Source organism: Neocloeon triangulifer, unplaced genomic scaffold (genome assembly GCF_031216515.1).
Source record: "Neocloeon triangulifer isolate White Clay Creek 2 clone unplaced genomic scaffold, ASM3121651v1 ptg000004l, whole genome shotgun sequence".
NCBI classification, from domain to species: domain Eukaryota; kingdom Metazoa; phylum Arthropoda; class Insecta; order Ephemeroptera; family Baetidae; genus Neocloeon; species Neocloeon triangulifer.
Window position 1 is genome coordinate 2,259,999 of NW_026775547.1, and position 20,384 is coordinate 2,280,382.

General features: G+C 38.3%; 4 protein-coding genes across 13 annotated transcripts; all 4 read left to right on the plus strand.

Annotated features, from left to right (window-relative positions):
• The first annotated feature begins 138 nt into the window (after positions 1 to 138).
• Positions 139 to 4,595, plus strand: LOC132193578 (ATP-binding cassette sub-family D member 3). Of its 2 annotated transcripts, none has more exons than XM_059614335.1 (14): positions 139 to 423; positions 895 to 934; positions 1,040 to 1,233; positions 1,292 to 1,361; positions 1,694 to 1,791; positions 1,849 to 2,029; positions 2,091 to 2,303; positions 2,367 to 2,436; positions 2,645 to 2,739; positions 2,808 to 2,991; positions 3,047 to 3,375; positions 3,436 to 3,609; positions 3,671 to 3,832; positions 3,895 to 4,595. In XM_059614335.1, the coding sequence occupies exons 1-14, from the start codon at positions 314 to 316 to the stop codon at positions 3,970 to 3,972; spliced, it is 1,998 nt and encodes a 665-aa protein (XP_059470318.1). In that variant the 5' UTR covers positions 139 to 313; the 3' UTR covers positions 3,973 to 4,595. The 2 variants fall into 2 exon arrangements, with proteins under 2 accessions (XP_059470318.1, XP_059470317.1); XM_059614334.1 differs by having other exon boundaries at positions 140 to 423; positions 1,037 to 1,233.
• A 609-nt stretch (positions 4,596 to 5,204) lies between these two features.
• Positions 5,205 to 8,782, plus strand: LOC132193549 (calreticulin). Of its 2 annotated transcripts, XM_059614284.1 has the most exons (7): positions 5,205 to 5,390; positions 5,525 to 5,629; positions 6,530 to 7,194; positions 7,289 to 7,483; positions 7,678 to 7,839; positions 7,959 to 8,054; positions 8,163 to 8,782. In XM_059614284.1, the coding sequence occupies exons 1-7, from the start codon at positions 5,303 to 5,305 to the stop codon at positions 8,184 to 8,186; spliced, it is 1,335 nt and encodes a 444-aa protein (XP_059470267.1). In that variant the 5' UTR covers positions 5,205 to 5,302; the 3' UTR covers positions 8,187 to 8,782. The 2 variants fall into 2 exon arrangements, with proteins under 2 accessions (XP_059470267.1, XP_059470268.1); XM_059614285.1 differs by lacking the exon at positions 7,959 to 8,054 and having other exon boundaries at positions 5,207 to 5,390.
• Positions 8,783 to 9,824: 1,042 nt separating this feature from the next.
• On the plus strand, positions 9,825 to 14,406 carry LOC132193436 (calcyphosin-like protein). Of its 7 annotated transcripts, none has more exons than XM_059614098.1 (5): positions 9,825 to 9,981; positions 13,234 to 13,400; positions 13,458 to 13,635; positions 13,688 to 13,897; positions 13,956 to 14,406. In XM_059614098.1, exons 2-5 carry the CDS (start codon positions 13,243 to 13,245, stop codon positions 14,055 to 14,057), a joined length of 648 nt encoding a protein of 215 aa, XP_059470081.1. In that variant the 5' UTR covers positions 9,825 to 9,981; positions 13,234 to 13,242; the 3' UTR covers positions 14,058 to 14,406. The 7 variants fall into 7 exon arrangements, with proteins under 7 accessions (XP_059470081.1, XP_059470088.1, XP_059470086.1 ...); XM_059614105.1 differs by lacking the exon at positions 9,825 to 9,981 and adding an exon at positions 9,989 to 10,008; XM_059614103.1 differs by lacking the exon at positions 9,825 to 9,981 and adding an exon at positions 10,209 to 10,349.
• A 286-nt stretch (positions 14,407 to 14,692) lies between these two features.
• Positions 14,693 to 19,342, plus strand: LOC132193351 (protein smoothened). Of its 2 annotated transcripts, XM_059613965.1 has the most exons (16): positions 14,700 to 14,773; positions 14,863 to 15,027; positions 15,092 to 15,404; positions 15,459 to 15,692; positions 15,748 to 15,984; positions 16,043 to 16,215; positions 16,267 to 16,385; positions 16,446 to 16,700; positions 16,851 to 17,052; positions 17,108 to 17,302; positions 17,356 to 17,537; positions 17,592 to 17,760; positions 17,811 to 17,922; positions 17,978 to 18,163; positions 18,219 to 18,416; positions 18,473 to 19,342. In XM_059613965.1, the coding sequence occupies exons 3-16, from the start codon at positions 15,111 to 15,113 to the stop codon at positions 19,004 to 19,006; spliced, it is 3,090 nt and encodes a 1,029-aa protein (XP_059469948.1). In that variant the 5' UTR covers positions 14,700 to 14,773; positions 14,863 to 15,027; positions 15,092 to 15,110; the 3' UTR covers positions 19,007 to 19,342. The 2 variants fall into 2 exon arrangements, with proteins under 2 accessions (XP_059469949.1, XP_059469948.1); XM_059613966.1 differs by lacking the exon at positions 14,863 to 15,027 and having other exon boundaries at positions 14,693 to 14,773.
• Positions 19,343 to 20,384: the final 1,042 nt, after the last annotated feature.

A 20,384-nucleotide genomic window follows, 5' to 3' on the forward strand; every position in this document is an offset into this window, starting at 1 on the left:
ACGTAAATTGGAGTGTTCAAAGTGTGCAAGTCCAATTATTATGGAGTGCACTCTGTGCATGTGCAGAATAATTATCTTGTTGGCTGCCATGCTGGGTGGAGGTGAAGGAGCGTGTGGGGGCAGCCCTGGAGTGGGAGGTGGCGGCTCTCGCGGCTGATGTTGATTTTTGCAGCTGCAAGTTGCGTTCAGTTCCTCAGAAGGAGAAAGTTTGCCTTCTCAAGAAGAACTACTCGATCAATTAAATCTCGAGCAGTTTCACTGCAACTGCATCTGGCTGCGTGTTGATGTCGCGTACTTGAATCCGATCGAAAGAATGGCCCCGGCTCTGAGCAAGTACCTCACGTCAAGGACCGTCATAAATGCAGGTTCATTGTCGGTCCTCCTCTGGCTGGCGCACATTAGCCGAAAGGCGAGGAAATCGAGGTAAAAACTACTGCACTTTTCTTCATTGCAACACAACTTGTTTTCAAAGCAGGATTCGATCTCCCTGCCTGGATATGTATGATTTCCGAATTTGTCCTTGTCCGCTAGTCGCACCTCCTGAGTCTTATCCTTTTTCCATTTTTTTTGCACGTCGAAATAAAAAGCTGACTCACTATTCATTTAACTATATTCTATTATATCATGCTCACTAATCAAATATTTAAAATTATGCGTGTAATTATTTATTACAATCGCCCCTCTGCCGTCACTAATAAAAAAATATATAAGCCAGCCAAATCAGGTCTTTCTCGCCCCTTAAATATAAAATCATTCGCAAAAAAAACCTTCATTTTTCCAGACCTGCGTGCTTCCTCAAGCGGTGAAAACTAATTAGCGCCTCATTATATCTTAATAATCGCATATTTTTTATCACCAGCCTTGGGATATAATTTTTCTTCTTCATTATTTCAGGAATCCGGCCACCGACAGTATTCGCTATGTCGTCGGAGAAGTGAGTTTTCCTTTTTAATGCTAAATTTCCACTCACTTTATCATTCTACAGACTTTAATTTTATTCTGGTACAAGAGCTAATCTTATCTTCGTCATTTGCAGCAGAAGTCGAGCCAATCCAAAGGTCAGAAGGCGCACGTTGACGCCGAGTTCGCGAAACAACTGCGCGCGCTGTGGAAAATCATCGTGCCGGGGCTGTTCAGCCCTGAGGCGGGATTCCTGGCCCTCGTCGCAGCTTCTTTGGTGGCGAGGTCGCTGTGTGACCTCTGGATGATCCAGAATGGAACCCTCATTGAGAGGTGATTGAAATCTATATTTTTAGTTTTGTGAGGTTGCTAAATTTATAATTAATTTCAGTGCTATTATTGGTGCGGACAAGGCCAAGTTCAGAGTAAGACTGTTCAACTTCCTCGCAGCAATGCCTGTTGTAAGTTAAAAGCTATTTTGTTCTATCTTTTCAAAAGGTTTTCCCACGTGTTTTTTAATATATAATCTAATCCGATAATCTTAAAAAAATACAAATACACCATAATTCATATCTGTCAATTTTTTATCAACGAAAAAATACCTTTTCCCTTTCACAAATTGTCTTCATAATTGTAAAATTTTCACGATATTTTATTTTCACTTTTTCGTAACTTTTAATTATAGAGATAAAATAATTTTTAAATTTTGTTAAATATTTCAGGTAAATTTTTTCGGTGACTTGAATTTAAAAGTTTCCAGAAATCAATGTTTTTAATTTATTTTTCTGCCTAGATCTCCCTCGTCAACAACGTATTGAAATACGGCATCACTGAATGCAAACTTCGAATGAGAACCAGATTAACCCATCACCTTTACGACCAGTACCTGAGGTAAAAGGAAAGTTCCGCCGCAAAAACGCGAACTAAATGAAAATGATCAATGCACAGTGGCTTCACTTACTACAAAATGACTAATCTGGACAACCGAATTGCCAACGCAGACCAACTGCTGACGGTTGATGTGGAAAAATTCTGTGATACAGTGGTGGATCTCTATTCTAACATCAGCAAACCGCTGTTGGACATCGGCATTTATGTCTACAGGTTGACCATGAACATCGGGTTCAAGGTCAGTAATTTGTGATCTATATGCCAAGCGGATGTGGTTTTTATTGATTATTCAATTCCAGACTCCTTCTGTAATGATGGTCTACCTGCTGATATCCGGTGTTATTTTGACGCACCTCCGAAGGCCCACCGGACGCCTTACCATGGAGGAGCAGAGGCTGGAAGGAGAGTTCCGCTACATAAACTCACGTCTCATCACCAACTCCGAGGAAATTGCCTTCTACCAAGGCAACCGCAGAGAAAAACTGACTCTTTTAGCATCATACAGCAAATTGGTAAAACCTGAACAGGAAATATTTTAAATGGATTTCATTTCTCAATAATGTATTTTTCTGCAGATAACTCATCTTCGCAAATTCCTGGACTTCAAGTTTGTAATGGGAGTTGTTGACAACATTGTTGCACGGTGTAAGTAAAACTTACTTTTATAAATATTCAAAATAAGAAAACAAAAAATAAATTGGTTTTTTTAAGTTTTAGTGATTTTTGAAGTAGAAAAATCATGATTTTTTTTAAACGGAAAGTTCTTTAATGAGATTTTTGGGAATTTTAATTGCGTTTTTAACCCTTACTGTTTTTGTAATAGTTTTTTTTTCAATACTCATTTTTTTCTCAGACATTGCCACTGTTGTTGGCTTTTGGGCAGTCAGCATTCCGTTCTTGACGTCTTCTGGTGCTCTGTCCAAAATCAATCAACAAGAGAGACTGCAGGTGAGATATTATTCAACCTTTTAAGTTTGAATTGAAATTTTATGTAAAATTCAAATATTATTCAACAGCAATATTACACAAGCGGAAGGATGTTGGTTAAGCTGGCAGAAGCCATTGGTAGACTGGTGCTTGCCGGCAGGGAGATGTCTCGTCTTGCCGGCTTTACTCAGCGGGTCACGCAGCTAAGGCAGGTGCTCCTTGACCTCAACCAAGGTCACTACGTGCGCAGCATGGTCAGCACAAATGGCATGGGTATGTTCATCAAAAGCCAAAGCTTCAAATTAAGATAATGAATAAATTTGTTCAGCCAATGGTGATGGACCCCATCGAGAGGGAAAACTGCCTCTGATTCCTGGAGCCGGCCGCCTTGTGATTCAGGACAAAATCATCAAATTCGACCGAGTCCCTCTTGTCACACCAAATGGAGATGTACTTATTGACGAACTCAGTTTCGAGGTTCACTCCGGCATGAACGTCCTTGTCTGCGGTCCCAACGGATGTGGCAAGTCGTCGCTATTCCGCATGCTGGGCGAACTCTGGCCTTTGTTCGGAGGAACTCTGACCAAGCCAGAAAAGGGGAAACTGTTTTACATTCCACAGAGGCCATACATGACACTCGGCACCTTGCGAGACCAGGTTAAATATTTACCCTATGATAATATAAAAAAATTCCTAATCATTGTTATAATTTCCAAGGTCATCTATCCACACACCATTGAGCAAATGAGGATGAGTGGAAAGACTGAGGCAGACCTTGAACGGTACCTTGACAGGGTGCAGCTGTCCAACATTCTGAGCAGGGAGGGTGGCTGGGACGCCATTGCCGACTGGCTTGACGTCCTCTCCGGAGGAGAGAAGCAGAGAATTGCCGTAAGAATAATTTTATAACTTTAAATTGCTAGGGTAATAATCACACCATTTCTATGAATAGATGGCGCGTCTGTTCTACCACGAGCCACAGTTTGCCATTTTGGACGAGTGCACCAGCGCTGTCAGTGTTGATGTTGAAGGCTTGATGTACCAGTATTGCAGAGAAGCTGGCATCACATTGTTCACTGTGAGCCACAGGCGATCTCTGTGGAAACACCACGAGGTAATTTCATTATTTATTATCTGATTGGTTTTTCCTAATTTCATTTTTCCTCGTTCTCTCAGTACTATCTGCAAATGGACGGGCGTGGGTCGTTCGAGTTCAAGAAGATCGAAGAAAACACGGAGCAGTTTGGGTCATGATTTCCTTTTTGGCATTTTAGGTGGCGGATAATTTATTGTTATTAAGTTGCTGTTATATTGTTGCCAATGATTATAATCCCGGTACGGCTACTACTGAGTTACGCAAAAACACATTTCCTTTCTGCGACGTGTTTTGTCACAATCAACGATTTTGTATAAATACATAATACTACTTGCATTTGTATACAAACATCTATTCTCACACTTACAAGACGAGTCAGCTGAAATGAAACAGCTATTTTGTTTATGTATGACGCTTTTCGCTACGTTGAGATTTCATTACTTAAAAGTGCCAGTTCATTGGAGGAGAATCGCGATTTGTTATGTCTGAAATCTGATAATTTATAAATAATTTTACCCTGAAATTTGTGAGCAGCTTGGTTATTTCTAGTGACGTAACATGGACCCAATTAGAATTAAACTTATATTATGTCACAATAAATTCTAGTTCGACTGTGGTAATATTTGAGTTTTGAAACTGTTGAGCAGTTTTTATACCGTACTCGTCTCCAAACATTCTTCACCAGTGCACTATTTTACAGTGGTAGGTTATTTGTGATTTGCATTACTATTATGTTACGATTTTTTTTAAATAAAATTATTATTTGGAGTTAAAAATAAAATATTTGCGGTGTTATTCTCAAGCACATAATGCTATTATGAAACCAATAAAAACATAAATAATGTAAAACAATATTTTTTACAATATGATTTCCAATCCAAAGTGCGCGTGCTATAAGTGGGTTTTTTTAATATTAATTTTCAATCTAGTTTGAGGATGAAAATGTAAATATTTATGAAAATTTATATTTTATTTCTCTCAAACATTTTGATAAGCATCAGAGGGAATTTATGATTAAATATGAGATAAAAAAAAACTTTGTTCCTTTTTTCGTTTGCGATTTTTTTTTTTAGTAGTTTTTCCTTCTCAAATTAATCTTTTTTTTAATGTGTCCGGAATTTTTACTTTGGAAAATTAATTAAGGCGAGGCCTGTAACCGCATTCTAGAAAGTTCCTTTATGAGCTCGCTGTGATTGTGAGCCACGGGCGCGAGGTGTGCATGTGGCACAAGAAACTTTCGCGTTTCCCGCAAAATGTTTTATCAAGGAAACGTCACGAGCGCGAGAACCAATGAAAAGGCTGGGAATGTCACTCGCCGAGTCTTCTCTCGGCGAGCGTGTGTGTCTAGGATTGGTCGGCCGGCTCGACCAATCGCAGCGATCCATCTGGCTGACTGCTGATTTACATCGACGGCGAGTGAAGTTCACGTCGACAAAACCGGCCAGCTACTCGAGGGAGGCACGTAAATTAAGGAATTTATAAGTGAAAATGAAATTAGTCGTGCAACTATTACTCGCCCTAGTGGCGATTAAAATCGGCCACGCCGAAGTCTTCCTCGAGGAGAAGTTTTTGGACGGTAAGTTTGCAAATTTTGAGCTGCCTCTTTTCGCCTGCCAAGTTGAATGACCGGCTGTCGCGAAGGCGAAAACGTCTTGAAAACGAAAGCGTCTCATTCGCTTTTTGAGTTAATATTGGCCACTTATTTTGCAGACTCATGGGAGAAGGACTGGATTTATTCGAAGGCTCCCGGAAAGGAGTTTGGCAAGTTCAAGCTGAGCTCGGGCAAATTCTACAATGACGTCGAGCAGGACAAAGGTGCGTACACGGCCGAATCTCAAGGTGGCCCCTCGTCCGAAAAAGATTAGCTCCCACGCCCATTGGCGCTTTAAATAGATACTAGAAAATTTTGCTTTTGAGTTCTTTATATTTACAATTTTACAATTTTGATCTACAGTATTGATGGAGTAATTGTTTGAATTTCTTTAAGCCATGTGGCAAATTGATAATAATTGACGTCGTGGCAAGTGTTGATCCTAATGAACTTTTTGATTTTAACGAGGAAAGACTGATTAAGTTCAAATTTCATTTGTGCCATCTTTTCGCTGGCAATTGTTAGTTTTATCAGTCAAGTTTTGTGGTCATTAAGATATTGCTTAAAATGTAATAAAATTTATTTTCCTCGAAATTTTCCCCCAGTTCTGAAAGGGATTTAATTTCATTGAAACAAGGAAGAAACGGTTAAATAATTAAATTCCAAGAAAATATTTAATTGTGATTAATTTAAATAAATAGTAATTGTTGTTAGAACAAACTCCAGTTGATACTATGAAGGTCAACAGGTCATTGATAGAGTTATTAAATTAATACTGTTTCAAACATAATTGATAATTAATTAAAGCTATTCATAACATATTTGAGGTAAAATTTTTTAATTGCCAACAATTATTTATTTTGAATGAAAATAAAAATTATCTTCAGAGTAATTTTACCCTTTTATTAGCCTACAATTATAATGACAGCCCTAATGTCTGTAAAAATAAATTAAAGAGATTAATTAAATGTTATCATCAAAAGAGCTGGAATCGTCCAGTTGACTAAATCCTGGAAATCTTCCAAGAAAAACTACATCTAATAATTATTTTAAAAATCTCTTGAATCTAGCCCTTTTTATCTTCATTCTCGGAGAATATCCTCTAATATAATTTAAAATTCCAGGTCTGCAGACCTCTGAAGATGCCCGTTTCTATGCCTTGTCGCGCAAGTTCAAGCCCTTCAGCAATGAGGGCAAGCCCCTGGTCATCCAGTTCTCCGTCAAGCACGAGCAGAACATTGACTGCGGTGGCGGATACGCCAAGGTTTTTGACTGCAAACTCGAGCCTTCCGAGATGCACGGTGACTCCCCGTATGAAATTATGTTCGGCCCTGACATTTGCGGTCCCGGCACCAAGAAGGTGCACGTCATCTTCAGCTACCAGGGCAAGAACCACCTGATCAACAAGGAAATCCGGTGCAAGGACGACGTCTACACTCATCTGTACACTTTGATTGTCAAGCCGGACAACACCTACGAGGTTCTCATCGACAACGAGAAGGTCGAGGGAGGCGAACTGGAGGCCGACTGGAACTTCCTGCCCCCCAAGAAGATCAAGGATCCTGAAGCCAAGAAGCCCGAGGACTGGGACGAGCGTGCCACCATCGATGACCCCAACGACGCCAAGCCCGAGGACTGGGAAAAGCCCGAACACATTGCCGACCCTGAGGCTAAGAAGCCCGAGGACTGGGACGATGAGATGGACGGCGAGTGGGAGCCCCCAATGATCGACAACCCTGAGTACAAGGGCGAATGGAAGCCGAAGCAGATTGACAACCCTGCCTACAAGGTAAAGAAAAGGATGGTTTTATTTTTTGATCAGTTCGAGCAGAAAAAAAAATAATTGATTGAATGCCAATTGAAATATTGTTTTTAATTTTCAGGGCGTCTGGGTGCACCCTGAGATTGACAACCCTGAATACAAGGCCGACCCTAACCTTTACAAGAGAGACGAGATCTGTGCCATTGGTTTTGATTTGTGGCAGGTCAAGTCCGGCACCATCTTTGACAACGTTTTGATCACTGATGATCCCGACTACGCCAAGAAGTACGGAGAAGACATCTGGAAACCCACCATTGTAAGTTTTAAAATTATATTTGAATATAATTTTTGGAACTCCAATAAGTGACCTTGTGATGTTTAGTATTGGTTATCTATTGTGTTACGATGAAGCCAATTTTAACAGATAATCATAAGTTCTAAATAACAGATTCAACAATGAATTATTTGTCACTTTTAATAAATTCTGCTCTCTTCTCTGTTTCACCTTAGGAAGGAGAGAAGAAAATGAAGGAGGCTCAAGATGAGGAAGAGCGCAAGAAGCGTGAAGCTGAGGCCAAGGAGGCCGCCGATAAGGCCGAGGATGAGGATGATGACGAAGATGATGATGACAATGAAGTCGCCGAGGGTGATGCCCCCGAAACAGGCGAGGAGGTACGTTTCGATAGTTTTCCTTCCTTTTTTGCTTTACTAACCTAGCAGCTTGATGTGCAATAAGTAAAAAGAAAATAATACATTTAACGAGAGAGATATTTTAGAAGTAAAATTTACAGGGTAAAAAGAAAAAGGGCAAGAAAGGTGCCAAAAAGGCATCTGGCTCGAAAGATGCCAAAAAAGCATCTGAATCGAAAGATTCCAAAGAGAAGAAGGTATTGAATGTGGAAATAAGAGTTATTTATGCTTGTGACTAACATCAAATTAATTTTGTCTTTGATCGACAAACATTATTCTAACTTTTGGCCTTTGTTTTGTTGCAGGACGGTAGCCACGATGAGTTGTAAGCGGAATGTGCTGAGTGAGTGATTGTGTAGTGCAGCCGAGCTGTTATGGATGCACAGACTGATAATTCCCAATAATGAAACAAAGACTATTGTGAGAGCCTGTTGAAGTGTAATTTGATCGTTTGATTGATTCACCTTTTTTTCTTCACACAACCGCTAAAATTCATCAGTGTCAAAATTATTCCTTCTGTATTTATATCCGATTTCGGATAGCCCCTGATTTCCGCAGTCACATTTTTGGCTAAACCTGACAAATGATGTGTATGATTGGGGTGGATGGTTCGCGCTACGCGGCTTCTCAGTTATATAATGAAAACGCCCGTTGACCTGTGTCAACGAGTGGCGGTTTTGAGGCATTTCTGTTGACTTTACACGTACAGTAACTACAAAGTTGAAATTTTTCATTTCACACAAATGTACTCCCTGTTTAGTGTTCCCGTAAGGAAGTTGTTTTGTTCGTCAAAATTTACAGCATTTTTATTATTTAATTGATTGTGATTGATTTGAATTCTATGCATAGAGATTATGAAGTGAAAGAAATGGTGTTTGTGGAAACTTCCAATAAAACTTTGTGTTTTCTCAAAAAATGCAGCAAACTTTGCCTTTGGTTAAAAAATGCATCCTTTCTTCCGTGTCCATACCTAAATTGCAGTGATTAATATTTACTATTATTTATATTTTATATCGTCAACTTTTGAACGTCAAAAGTTAGCTTTAATTTTGTAAGATTAAAGACCAATGTCTGCTCCGAGATTCTTGAATATTTTAATTATTAGGCAACCTGTACGACTTGTGAGCCATGCTGGTTGCATTCTCATCGTTTCTACAGGCGCGCTGTGATGAGCGTTGCAGCGCAACCAGTTTTTTTTTTATATAAGATGATTATATAAAATTTATGCATACACATTTCTAATGTAAGTTGTTTCTTGTTTTACTTTCCAAAAAATTTAATGTTTTCAAAGTCGCATTGTTGGTCGCGTGTTCGCAGTTCATTTATTTACGATCCATTTCGCACAACATTATAATCAGGTCGCTTCTGTTTACCATCCGCAGTTCATCGATTATTTCTCGCCATTGTGAAAAGAGCCGACACTCGGTAATTTATTAATGCAAGACACACTTTGCGAGGACACATCAGGTGCTGGGCCGTATGGTAACCATGGTAAAACGACACGTGGTAAAATGTATAATCTATAAAGCGCGTCATTTATTTACCCTCTGTACATCATTTCACTTGCACGTTAAATTTCGACACAAATTATTGAAGTCTGTTGCGCAAAACTTTGTCAATTAACATCGACAAAAAATGTGACATTCTTCTTCTCGCTTGTATTTATTTAATCTCTATTCTTATGGTACATTTTAATTATACAACAACAATATAGTGTTATATTTTTTTTAAAAAACCAATTAAATTTTCTCATGTCATATCTCTCGTCACCGTGACTTTGAAAGGAAACGTCCTCGTCTCGCTCGACTTCCTTCCCATTTATATATTGACTTCACAAAGTCGTCTGATAGGCATCAATACAAGCCAGTCATAATAACAACGCTTGACAATTGCTTTGGAAAGAGGGCCAGGGGAGTATGACTTATATAGCGGAGATAGTTTTAGGCGCCGCCTCGTCCCCGGCCGGCTCGCCGCCGAAAAGCAGCAAAGCATATCAATACACGCCAGAAGCAGCTAGCAAAGCTTGAGCAAAGCGCAAAGCACCCGGCGTCGCACTCAGTCCACCACTAGCCTCCGCAGGGTGAATATACTCGCTCGCTCGCTCCGAACGTCGATTTCCTCACGGTACGTTATTTCTCTCGGCTCGTCCAGGTAATTCACCTTTATCGTTTCGCCAGCACTTTCAAACACCTGTCTGTTTTGAAGTGAGGTACGCGGATAGCGGGTAAATTACACAATAATAGCATAGCAGCCGGCTTTTGTCTCTCGGCCGTGTTATCGACAATTGCAATTATTACAGCAGCTACTATTACTACATACTTGTCAACATGCACTGTAATTTGTTTTTTTCCTATCTAGTTGTGATTTTGAAACAATATTATTACTGTTACTGCCACAACTGATTGTGTTAAAAAAAAAATATTATTTGAAGTAGTGTTCGAAAATTTGGTGTTAAAGACGGGAGTAAAATAAGTCTCAAAGATTTATACAAGGTATTTAAATATAAATTTAATTATTCCTAAAAATTGATGGATTTTTTTTAAATTAAAGAAAATGCCTCTTAAGACAAAGAGAGTCGGTATTTTTAGAATATGATAATCTTTTTTTTACTTTTTTTCAATTATAAAAATGTAAATAAGGACAAGCGCGTTATTTTTCTTTATGTTTGCAAAATAAATCATGCATGCTTATTAACTTAGAATTAAAAAAAAAGATTATTATGTTTTAACGCACTATTTCTTTAGCTTTTTTTCCTCAGCAGAGTATCTATATATTTGATCATGACGGGAATAAGCTGATTGCAAAAATCAATGCCAATATCGCTAAACGGGGTGTGATTCATACAATTTTATCTCCCGTTAATGGCGTTTCTTATCTATATTATATTTAATATGTACTCCCTTTCCTCATTACGCGAAGTACATAATGTGAAATGTGAATTTAGAAAAAATCAACATAAATATATCTGCCATTGCTAGCTGTGAATTTTCAAATAAAAAAGCAACACTCCGAACAATAATTTTTTTATGTTCTAAAAAAAATAAATTATGGCGCATTAAATTTAAAGTCTGTTTTCTTTTTAAATTAAATTTTATTGAAAAATCATCATATAAAATTTTTTTTCCCTAAATCCAAAGAGCCTATATTGAGGAGCCTTTAAATTCAAACCACCACTAATCAACAATCAACGCGATCGTAAAATGCTTCCATAAAACTTTTTCAATCATAAATTTAAATCAAAATACAACACAAAAAAGATATATTCATTTGCACTGATAACACTTCAAAATCTAATAAATGAACGATTTCTGATTTTTAAAATTTCAATACCTTTTATTAAACACTACGATCCAACACCTGTATACAAGAAACTTGAAGATCCTTATGATTTGAACCAGCGCAAACAAGTGACTACAATTTGAAGATCTTATAATTTTAATTTTCTAACACGTCCCAGAAGTTGGCAGATCGTTTATTATAAGCAGATGGGTACATTAAAACTTTTAGGCTTTTTGCCCATATAACTCTTGGGGCGCACGCACATGGCAACTTATTAATTATCCGACGAGCGCGCGTGGGTCAGTGGGTCAGCGTTCGCTCGTTCATGTTAATGTTATCAGGGACGTTTCAACCCTTGAACTTCTGTACAAAACCGCTGACCAGTATCCTGCGGTGCGATCGCGTTTATCTTTGTCGGACACGCGAGCCTAAAAAATTCATACCCCCGCATTATACTGGCGCACGTTCTGTGTACGTTCAAATGGGGCCAGGCTGAATCAGAGGGACACACATGAGCGCCGATCTTCTGTTTAACACACACGGACGCATAAATATAGACCTTTTTCGGGATTGCCTCTCGCGATGATTTCATCTCATCCTTGCTAAATTGAGCTACGCCCGTCTTTGGCGGAAGTTTGAAATTATTTTTATAGGAGTAGAGCAGGCAAGCAGGAGCCGAGCTGCATTGTGTGTGCGGAGCGTGAGTAAAAAATAAAGGGTGGCGTTTTCAAGATTTGATTTTATAATTGTATGCAGAATCAGCCGCGTGCACTGGCGTGAAGTAATTTGTTTTTCACATAAAATTATCACTGCATATTGAGGGTGATGTGATATCAAATAATTAATTTTAATTCTTACAATTTTTTTTATAAAATATTACCGACAAATTTTAATGGCAAGGGAAATTTAATGCCAAATTCTGACATTGAGCAGAGTAAAACTAGGAAAACAATCCTCTCAAAATTAATTTAAATGCCAAATTTTGAACATTTTTATTTAGAAATCTTAAATTTTTTTAAACATAAATAAATACATTATTATCCCATGTTTTCTGATAATGCTTTTTTTCTGTTGGGCGAGGAAAAAAGCCAATAATTCAAAATTAAATTTACCTAGAACCTTAATACTAAAAAATTGTTTTTTGGCTTAATTCTTTCGAATTAATTTTTTGCGTCTTAAAAGTTTGCATTAAGTGTTCAAAATAATTTTAAGAAGCAAATAAACTAGAATGAATTTCTATTATTCAATTTTAATTCTGAATTCAATTATTCTATTCTAATTACTTGTCAGATTATTTGGTTTGCCGTTATAAATTTTATACTTCAGCATATAAATTCGTGGCTAGTCAAAAACTAACCGATTGTTAAACCACCATCGTACGATTATTAAAACCGCACTGCTCAGATGCCAGTTCCGTTCTTCGGTCATTCTGGGTCAGGACGTCAGGAGTAATATAGTAATTTACTTTATTTAATATAAATTGTTATTATTGATTGGGTGCGATTTTCCTTTTCCTCGCGTCGCGACCGTGCCTTATTACATCAGCCAGTCTAGCGAAGGAAACAGTGAACGCACTGAGGCGAATCCCGAAAACCCACAGAAGCATACAAGAAAAAAAAGTAAGAGAACTACAATAAAAAATAAGTCTTCTCGTGGGTGACGTTTAGAATGCGTCTAGAAAGGTAAAATAATTGTTCAATGCCTGAGACTGGACGGAAATGACCTTGCTTGTCATCAAATTAAATTTTATCTGATATTTTTGGAACAATTATAAATATTTTATTTGATACTAAAATATTAGCTTCATTTTGTGGAGATTTTATTTTATTTGAAAGTGCTGCTCCCTCCCAACACCCAAACTGTGGGAATGAAAAGCTGTTTCGGAATAAATCAGCAAACGCCGTCGCGTGATCCAACTAAATAATCAAGTAGTGGAAATATAAATTTATCACTGCTTTTTCAGTCGCTCCCCTTCACAGGCTAATTAAACGCTTTCGATAAACTTGTAATGTATTTCTAATCTATTTTCGGATCCCCAAAATAAACAAATTTAAAGCTGTTTTTGGAAATGATATTATGAAATATTTATGCCCGCAGCTTCAAAACATGTTCAATCACCAGCGGCCTATGACGACCGGCAGGCGTCAGGAGGAGGAAATGGTCAGCAAGTCCAAGAGGCAACTGTCCTCGACCACCGACCCTTTAGACAAACTGAGACTGCAATGTTTGTCCAGAGGCTCGACGGGAATTCTCGGTTTGGGCCGGTAAATAATTTATTTTTATTCATATTTTTTTTTCTTTTTTAATTAAACAAAATCCAGAGTTTTCCGTCGAATGGACGATGACGGCAGCAGGGCTTTATCTTTAGACGAATTCACAAAGGGTCTTTCAGACAGCGGTCTTGTCTTGAGAGACGACGAGGCCGCCGCCGTATTTTCCGCTGTTGACAAAGACGGCAGTGGATCGATTAATATTGACGAATTCTTGTTGGCACTCAGGGTAAAAAAGTTTTGAAATAATAACTGCCGTTATTTTAATAAATCAAAATAAGCCTCCCATGTCTGCAAATCGGCGCCGACTGATCAAAGAGGCGTTCACCAAGTTGGACCGCACGGGTGATGGAGTCATCAGCGTCGATGACCTCAAGGGCGTCTACAATGTCAAGCACAACCCCAAATACTTGAGTGGAGAGCAAAGTGAAGAACAGGTGCTGAATCGGTTTTTGCTGAACTTTGAAAAGGACGGATTAGTTGACGGAAAGGTAAAAATATTCAATGCTAATAAATGTTATTTATTTTAAATAAAAAATCTTTTGACAGGTTACTGAAGATGAATTCACTGATTACTATTCTGGAGTCAGTTCTTCTATCGACAGCGACCCGTACTTCGATCTGATGATGCGCCAAGCTTATAAACTCTAATCTCATATTTTTTTACCACTTTCCCTACGCTAGCCAAAATTTTCTACAAGATTAAGGATTGAGGTGGATAATATATGAGAGGAATGCAATTTATTTTATATTATTCTTTACTGTCTACAATATTTTAAGACAATTGATTTAAAAAATAAATTAATATGTGCTAAAATATATTTACGTTAGTATTTAGGCATAATAAAATATCTTATATTAAAAAAATCGCACATTACAATAATTTTCATAAATAAAATTAACAGCTTGGTAGAATGAAAGAAAAAATAAACCGATGCTATTATGTGTAAAGCTTTACATGTCCATCATTAAAATATATAAAAGCCGTGAATAAACGCTTGATACCATTAAAAAAATAATTGTCTTTAAATAATATGCTTATAAATTGATACCTAGATTCTCCGTTTTTTTTTGCGACTCAATTTTTACTCTCAGAAATAAATCACACGCGTGTTTAATTTAAAATTTAAACCGTATACAAACCGTAGAATTGTGGTAATCGATAATCATCCTGCAGCAGAGGCGCCCGCATGCCGCACTTTTTTGCCGCCGCAGATTTCGAACAGGCCAGATATTGGCTAAGACGGAGAGATCCTCAGCCAATCAGCGCCCTCGAAATTCCACATGGGTGGTCTTGCTTGTGTTTTGGTTCGTTTCGCTGGAGGAAAGAAGCCTGGAAGATGCGATTTCGGAGGGTTTTTTGACACGTAAGACGCCCGTTTTCTACTTCTAATTGCTAATTGAGTTATCATTTAATGGAGATGTCACTTTTAATGTTGATTGTGTCAATGTCAAGTCGAAATCCGGTGAAAATCCCGAGGCGTGGGTGAAACTACGGGTGGTCCCAGCAACGCCGATAATTAATATCGCTTTGGAGAGGCTGAACCCGAGCATGAATATTTATGAAATGTCCAATTTCAAAGTCAATTATTCACATGGGCTAAAATCTGCATAAAATTTGGTGCTAGTTATTTTTGCTTTATAAAAACTCCTTTATTTATAAAATGAATTTTACCCTTTTTTAGGAATTGAAAGTCAAGGAGGATGAGGCAAACAGTGATTTGGTGTTTGGTGTTCTGCGTCCTGCTGGACAGAGCCATGGCCATCCTGAACGGCACCTACGCCAACTCGGAACCTGAAGACTCTGGCAGGAAGAGGAGCAAAATTCGGTCCAATTTTTGCTACATGAAAACCACCACCATCTGCGAGAACATCAACAGCACTTCAGTGGGAACTGCTGGCCTGCCTCCGACTCTGTGGTGTCTCGGCACAAAGCTGCCCTACACCACAGTCAGCCTTGACCTTCTCCCGAGTGTTACCAGTTTGACAGAAATGCTGGTAGATTTTATTTTTACTCGAAATAATTATCCAAGACTAATTTTTATTGCAAAGGAAATCGTCGAGTCCTGGGAAGTGTTGAGCCGAATTCCAAAGTGCTGGGCCGTGGTCCAGCCTCTGATCTGTGCCTACCACCTGCCGCAGTGCATCAACGACAATCTCATTCTGCCTCCGGAAGAAATGTGCCTCATAGCTCAAGGACCGTGCAAACTGCTCAAAGCAAGTCCCAAAGGCTACCCCGAGTTCCTCAACTGCAGCAACCGAAATATTTTCCAAAAAGATTGCAAGGTATAATTTTTTTTTCAACAAATTTCATTAAGAAATAAATTAAATTTTGTATCAGGACAATTTTCGAGAACTGAAATTCAACACGACCTCAACCTGTCCCTTTCCATTGGTTCCTGTGCCTCCGCCTTCAGGAATCACAATGTACACTGATCCTCAGAGACACTACCCCAGCATCGAAGGCTGTAGTCTGCCCTGCGAAACTCCCTTGTTCTCTCCCGATGAATTGGAAAGACTCCAAAGGCTGATTGCTTGGGGTGCATCTTTTGCTGTCCTCCTGAATCTCTTTGTAGTTGTAAGTTGAAAATTCAAGTCATTTAAAACTCCAAACTTACTTAAATTTTTGAATCCAGCTGACGTTTATTGTGGATTGGGGATCATCAGCACGGTACCCAGCTCTAATTGTTTTTTACCTCAACTTGTGCTGTATGATTTCGAACTTTGGCTGGCTCATTCAATTCATCCCTGGAGCAAGGTCTGATATTCTCTGCAGGAAAGATGGAACGGCCAGAGGGGCAGAGCCAAGGTATAAATTCTAACATTTGAAATTTGTGTTCACTGATTTTTGGATTTTCAGTATGGGAGAAAATTTATCCTGTGTTTTGGTCTTTGTGATTGTTTACTACTTCTTAATGGCTGCCCTGGTTTGGTTTGTCGTATTTGCTTACTCCTGGCACACGAGCTTCAAAAATGCTGGTGCGTTTTTTAAATAAATAACATCTTAATTTTTTTTCAAATGTTAATTTTTCACTGAAGGTTTGAAAAAAGTGAGCACCGACAATCGGAGTGCCTATTACCATTTGGCCGCTTGGTCGTGGCCGATGGTCTTGACCATCATCACCTTGGCCATTGGTGAGGTCTATCCGGACAGCAGTTCTGGAATTTGTTTTGTCGGCACGGCTGGAGGCAGCATTTGGGGTGCTGGAAGTTTCAGCATCTTTGCTAGAGGAATGCTTCTCGTAGGCCCCGTTTTGCTTGCCTCAATTTTAGGAGGATTTTTCTTGGTCAGAGGTATGCAATCAAATAATGATTAGAAGCAAAAATATTTTAAAGAAACATGTTTAATTGCAAGCTTTCTAAAAAAGAGGAAAAGTAAGATTCGCATGTCCTTTTAATACAAATAAAAGTGTTATGTAATTTGTAATTCATTCAAATTTTTAGGAATGGTCATGCTCGTACAGATCCAGATTAAATCCAAGGACCAAGTTTCTCACAGAGCAATTCAACAAATTCAAACCATGGTTGTACGTCTTGCCATCTTCTCCATTGGCATCTTTTCCCTTCTATTTCTGACCCTCTCAAGTCATGTCTACGAATTTAGACATGCACAGAGCTGGCAATCAGCACTTGAAGAATCAATAATGTAATATTGTATTTAATTTCTACCAATGCAGTTTTTATATCAATTGTTTTCTTAGGTGCCGCACTCTTGAAAAGGATTCGCCCTGCCCTTTGAGCTCAAAACCGAGCTTGTCCATTGTGCAGCTGCACATTTTGGCACCATTTTTTCTCTCAATCTTGGTGGCATCTTGGCTTTTCAATTCTCAGAGCAAAGAGACGTGGAAGCGTGTTTTGCAGAAGAAGATCCCTTGTTGCATTGCGCCTTACTATGTGTAAGTACACATGAAAAGTTTTTAGTTCAAAATAGAATAAACCTTTTTAATAGAGACCCAGTGGCTTTGAATGCAATGGAAAGACACAGAATTGGAGACACCCAGGAACGCCCAACCAGAGATATCAACTTACAAAAGCACAAAGTAATTGCCAGGGCGTTTGCTAAGAGAGGAATTTTCAAAAACGAAGGACGGCTTTCCTTCAGTTTTCGTAGCTCACATGGTGACCCTGTTGGTTTGTTGTAAATTGTTAAAACTGGGCCACATTTTATTTAAAAACGATTCACAGGAATGAATTTTGATATGAATTCTCAGCCTTCGTCCAAAGGATTTAGTTCCTCGTGGGCTAACAAGTTGCCGCGCTTGATGAAAAGACGAGGAGCTTTTCCTAAGTTTGATTCTGCTTCGACTGTGGGTAGAAACTCTGTGGAGTCTGACGTTGGAATGAGCTTTAGACAGTAAAGCCTCTTGAAAAATGTGTACGTTTAGAACTAATATAATTTTTAAGGGTTTCGGTGGAGTCAAGACGGAATTCTATGGACTCTCAAGTGTCCATCACAATTTCTGAAGTTGTTGCGAGACACCAAACACGAGGAAGTAGGTCAAGACAAAAGCATGGAGTGAGTTTTTAAACGAAATTACTTTTTACCAAATAATTTATGAAATTTTTAATAGGGTCATAGTTCAAAACATCATCCTAGGACGCGCCACAGACATCGAGACAAGAGAAGCAAATGGGGCTCCCGATCCAGCCAAATGGATCAAGTTTCTCAAGTGGAGTTTCACACTTCACAAATTGAGTCCTCCAGGCGCTGCAGCATTAGCTCAGTTGACAGCCAAAATCCTAATGGACTTAACAAAGTAGTTATTTTTTTTTATAAATAATTATTCATTATTAATTTTGGTTTAAAAACAGTTCTTACAAGCAATTCAGCTGCCTGGGCCGTCAGGCCTTGACAACTTTAATCTTCGACCATCATCTCGACAGCTGATGCAACGAAGGGCAGCTTTGACTGAAGCCCCCAGTTCATCTCTAATGGCCAGACTTCAGTTGCATGAAGACAGTGACATTTCCGACGAAGAAAGTAACAGCCGAAATGGAGAGCATATTGAGGTAGGAACCCAGCTCGGTTGATTTGTTCTTCTAATTCTTGAGAAATTTATATTTAGATGTCCACCATATCAGCACAGCCAGAACATGGACCAAAAATTGTAGAAATTGTAGATGACATTCCTCATAATGCAAAGATAAGCAGTGAAGACTCGTCAGATGAGTCTTCCTCGTCCAGTTCTTCTGGCAGTGAGCCACAAATACTAAATGGGCATTACCATCCGAAGAGAAGCACCGATTCAAAGAAAATGAATGGATCAACGATGAGCAAAAGAAATATCAAATTAAAATCTCGTGCCTCCCGAAACTCAAACAAGCGTGACTTGGACTCATCTTCAAGCTCGGCCGAAGAAGAAACTCCATTCCTGACAACTGTGGCTCAAGTCACGGCCAGCAGAGATTCGGCAGAATCTCAATCTGATGCCAATGTAGTGACCAGAGACATAGGCGTCCAGGTCAGTTTCGAGCCCGAGACAAAGAAGAAATCGCCACGCAGGAGAAACAAAGATCTGGCAAAAAGTTTTCACGCTCAGACCCAAACTTCAGATGTGCCCTCGAAGAGCAGCAGGAGCAAAAGTGCTGGGGTTTATTGAATCCCTGAAACTTGATTATTTAATGTAATATGTTATTATATAACTGTGCAATACTTTAAGTGCTATTTTTCTGGATCTCTTATTTTTAAGTTTGTACAGATACTGAAACCATGACCCAAATACCTGGTGCAATACTCATTTTGTGCAGTATATTTCTCATTTTTGTGTGGAAATATTAAACATTGACATTTAAACTGACTGTCCACAAGGAAATGCAATTGATTATTGTATTGTACTCAACTTTTAATTTGAATATTTTAAGTGATTTTAAGAAAGATAATTTAATTTTTATATAATTACACTGTATGCCCTTACAAATTATTCTTAAGATAATAATAAAAAGAAAAAACAGAAAAACTAGAAGAAAATTGGATTTAAATTTTTATTTATTATACTATTTTAAACATATTTTAAAACCCTTATAAAATAAATTCAATAAAAAATAAAATGACAGTGACAGTATTATGTAAGGTTCAAGAGAAATAATTATTATCTTAAATTAGAAACATAAAGGTACTAAAAAATAAAAAATATTTTGCATGTATTATTTCGTATCTACTGAAGGGAGACCGCCAACATTTAGAAAGTCTATTCTATTATATCTTAGAAGAAGAGACTGGAGGGAAGCCGGATGACGGAGAGCAGCTAAATGATGCCCCTAATTCGCAGACTGTTGCACCCAGGGAGAGAAGCAAGCGCAACTGTGGTGCTCGTGAGAAACTTTCTTTATAGATTTCCCTTGTCGAAACAGCGACGTGAGTAACTTAAAATTAGGGCTTTGGAATTGTGAAGGGCTTACGAAAGCATATGAATCTCCGATTGCAACAGAACTGCAAAATTATGATATTCTTCTTTTCACGGAAACATTTTTAAAGAAACCACTTCACATTCCTGGTTTTTATTCAAGGCAAGTTTTAGCTTCACAAAAGGAGGCAGGGCGACCGATGAGGGGAATTTCCGTGTATTTTAATTCTAGGTTAGGAAATTTACTAAATGTGAAATATTTGGAAAACTTCATAATTCTAAATTTTGATGACATTACAGTAGTAACATGCTATTTAAATCCGAAGATACGTTCTACAACAGTGACTAATGAACTTCTCTCAATCCTTAAATATGTTGAAAATTTTGAAAATTTCATTTTGGCTGGAGACTTTAATTGCCGACTGGATACTAAAAACAGAAAAATTGACTCGCTGCTTGATTTTGCTGAGGAAAACAGTCTGACAATAGTAAATGAATATCCATATAAAAGTACCTACGACTGTAGTAATGGTCATAGTGTGGTTGATTTAATCTTCAAAGGGCCAAAAATTTACACCGAAAATTTTAAAATTTGCCCAACCATAAGAAAACATAATTTTATTTCAATAGAATT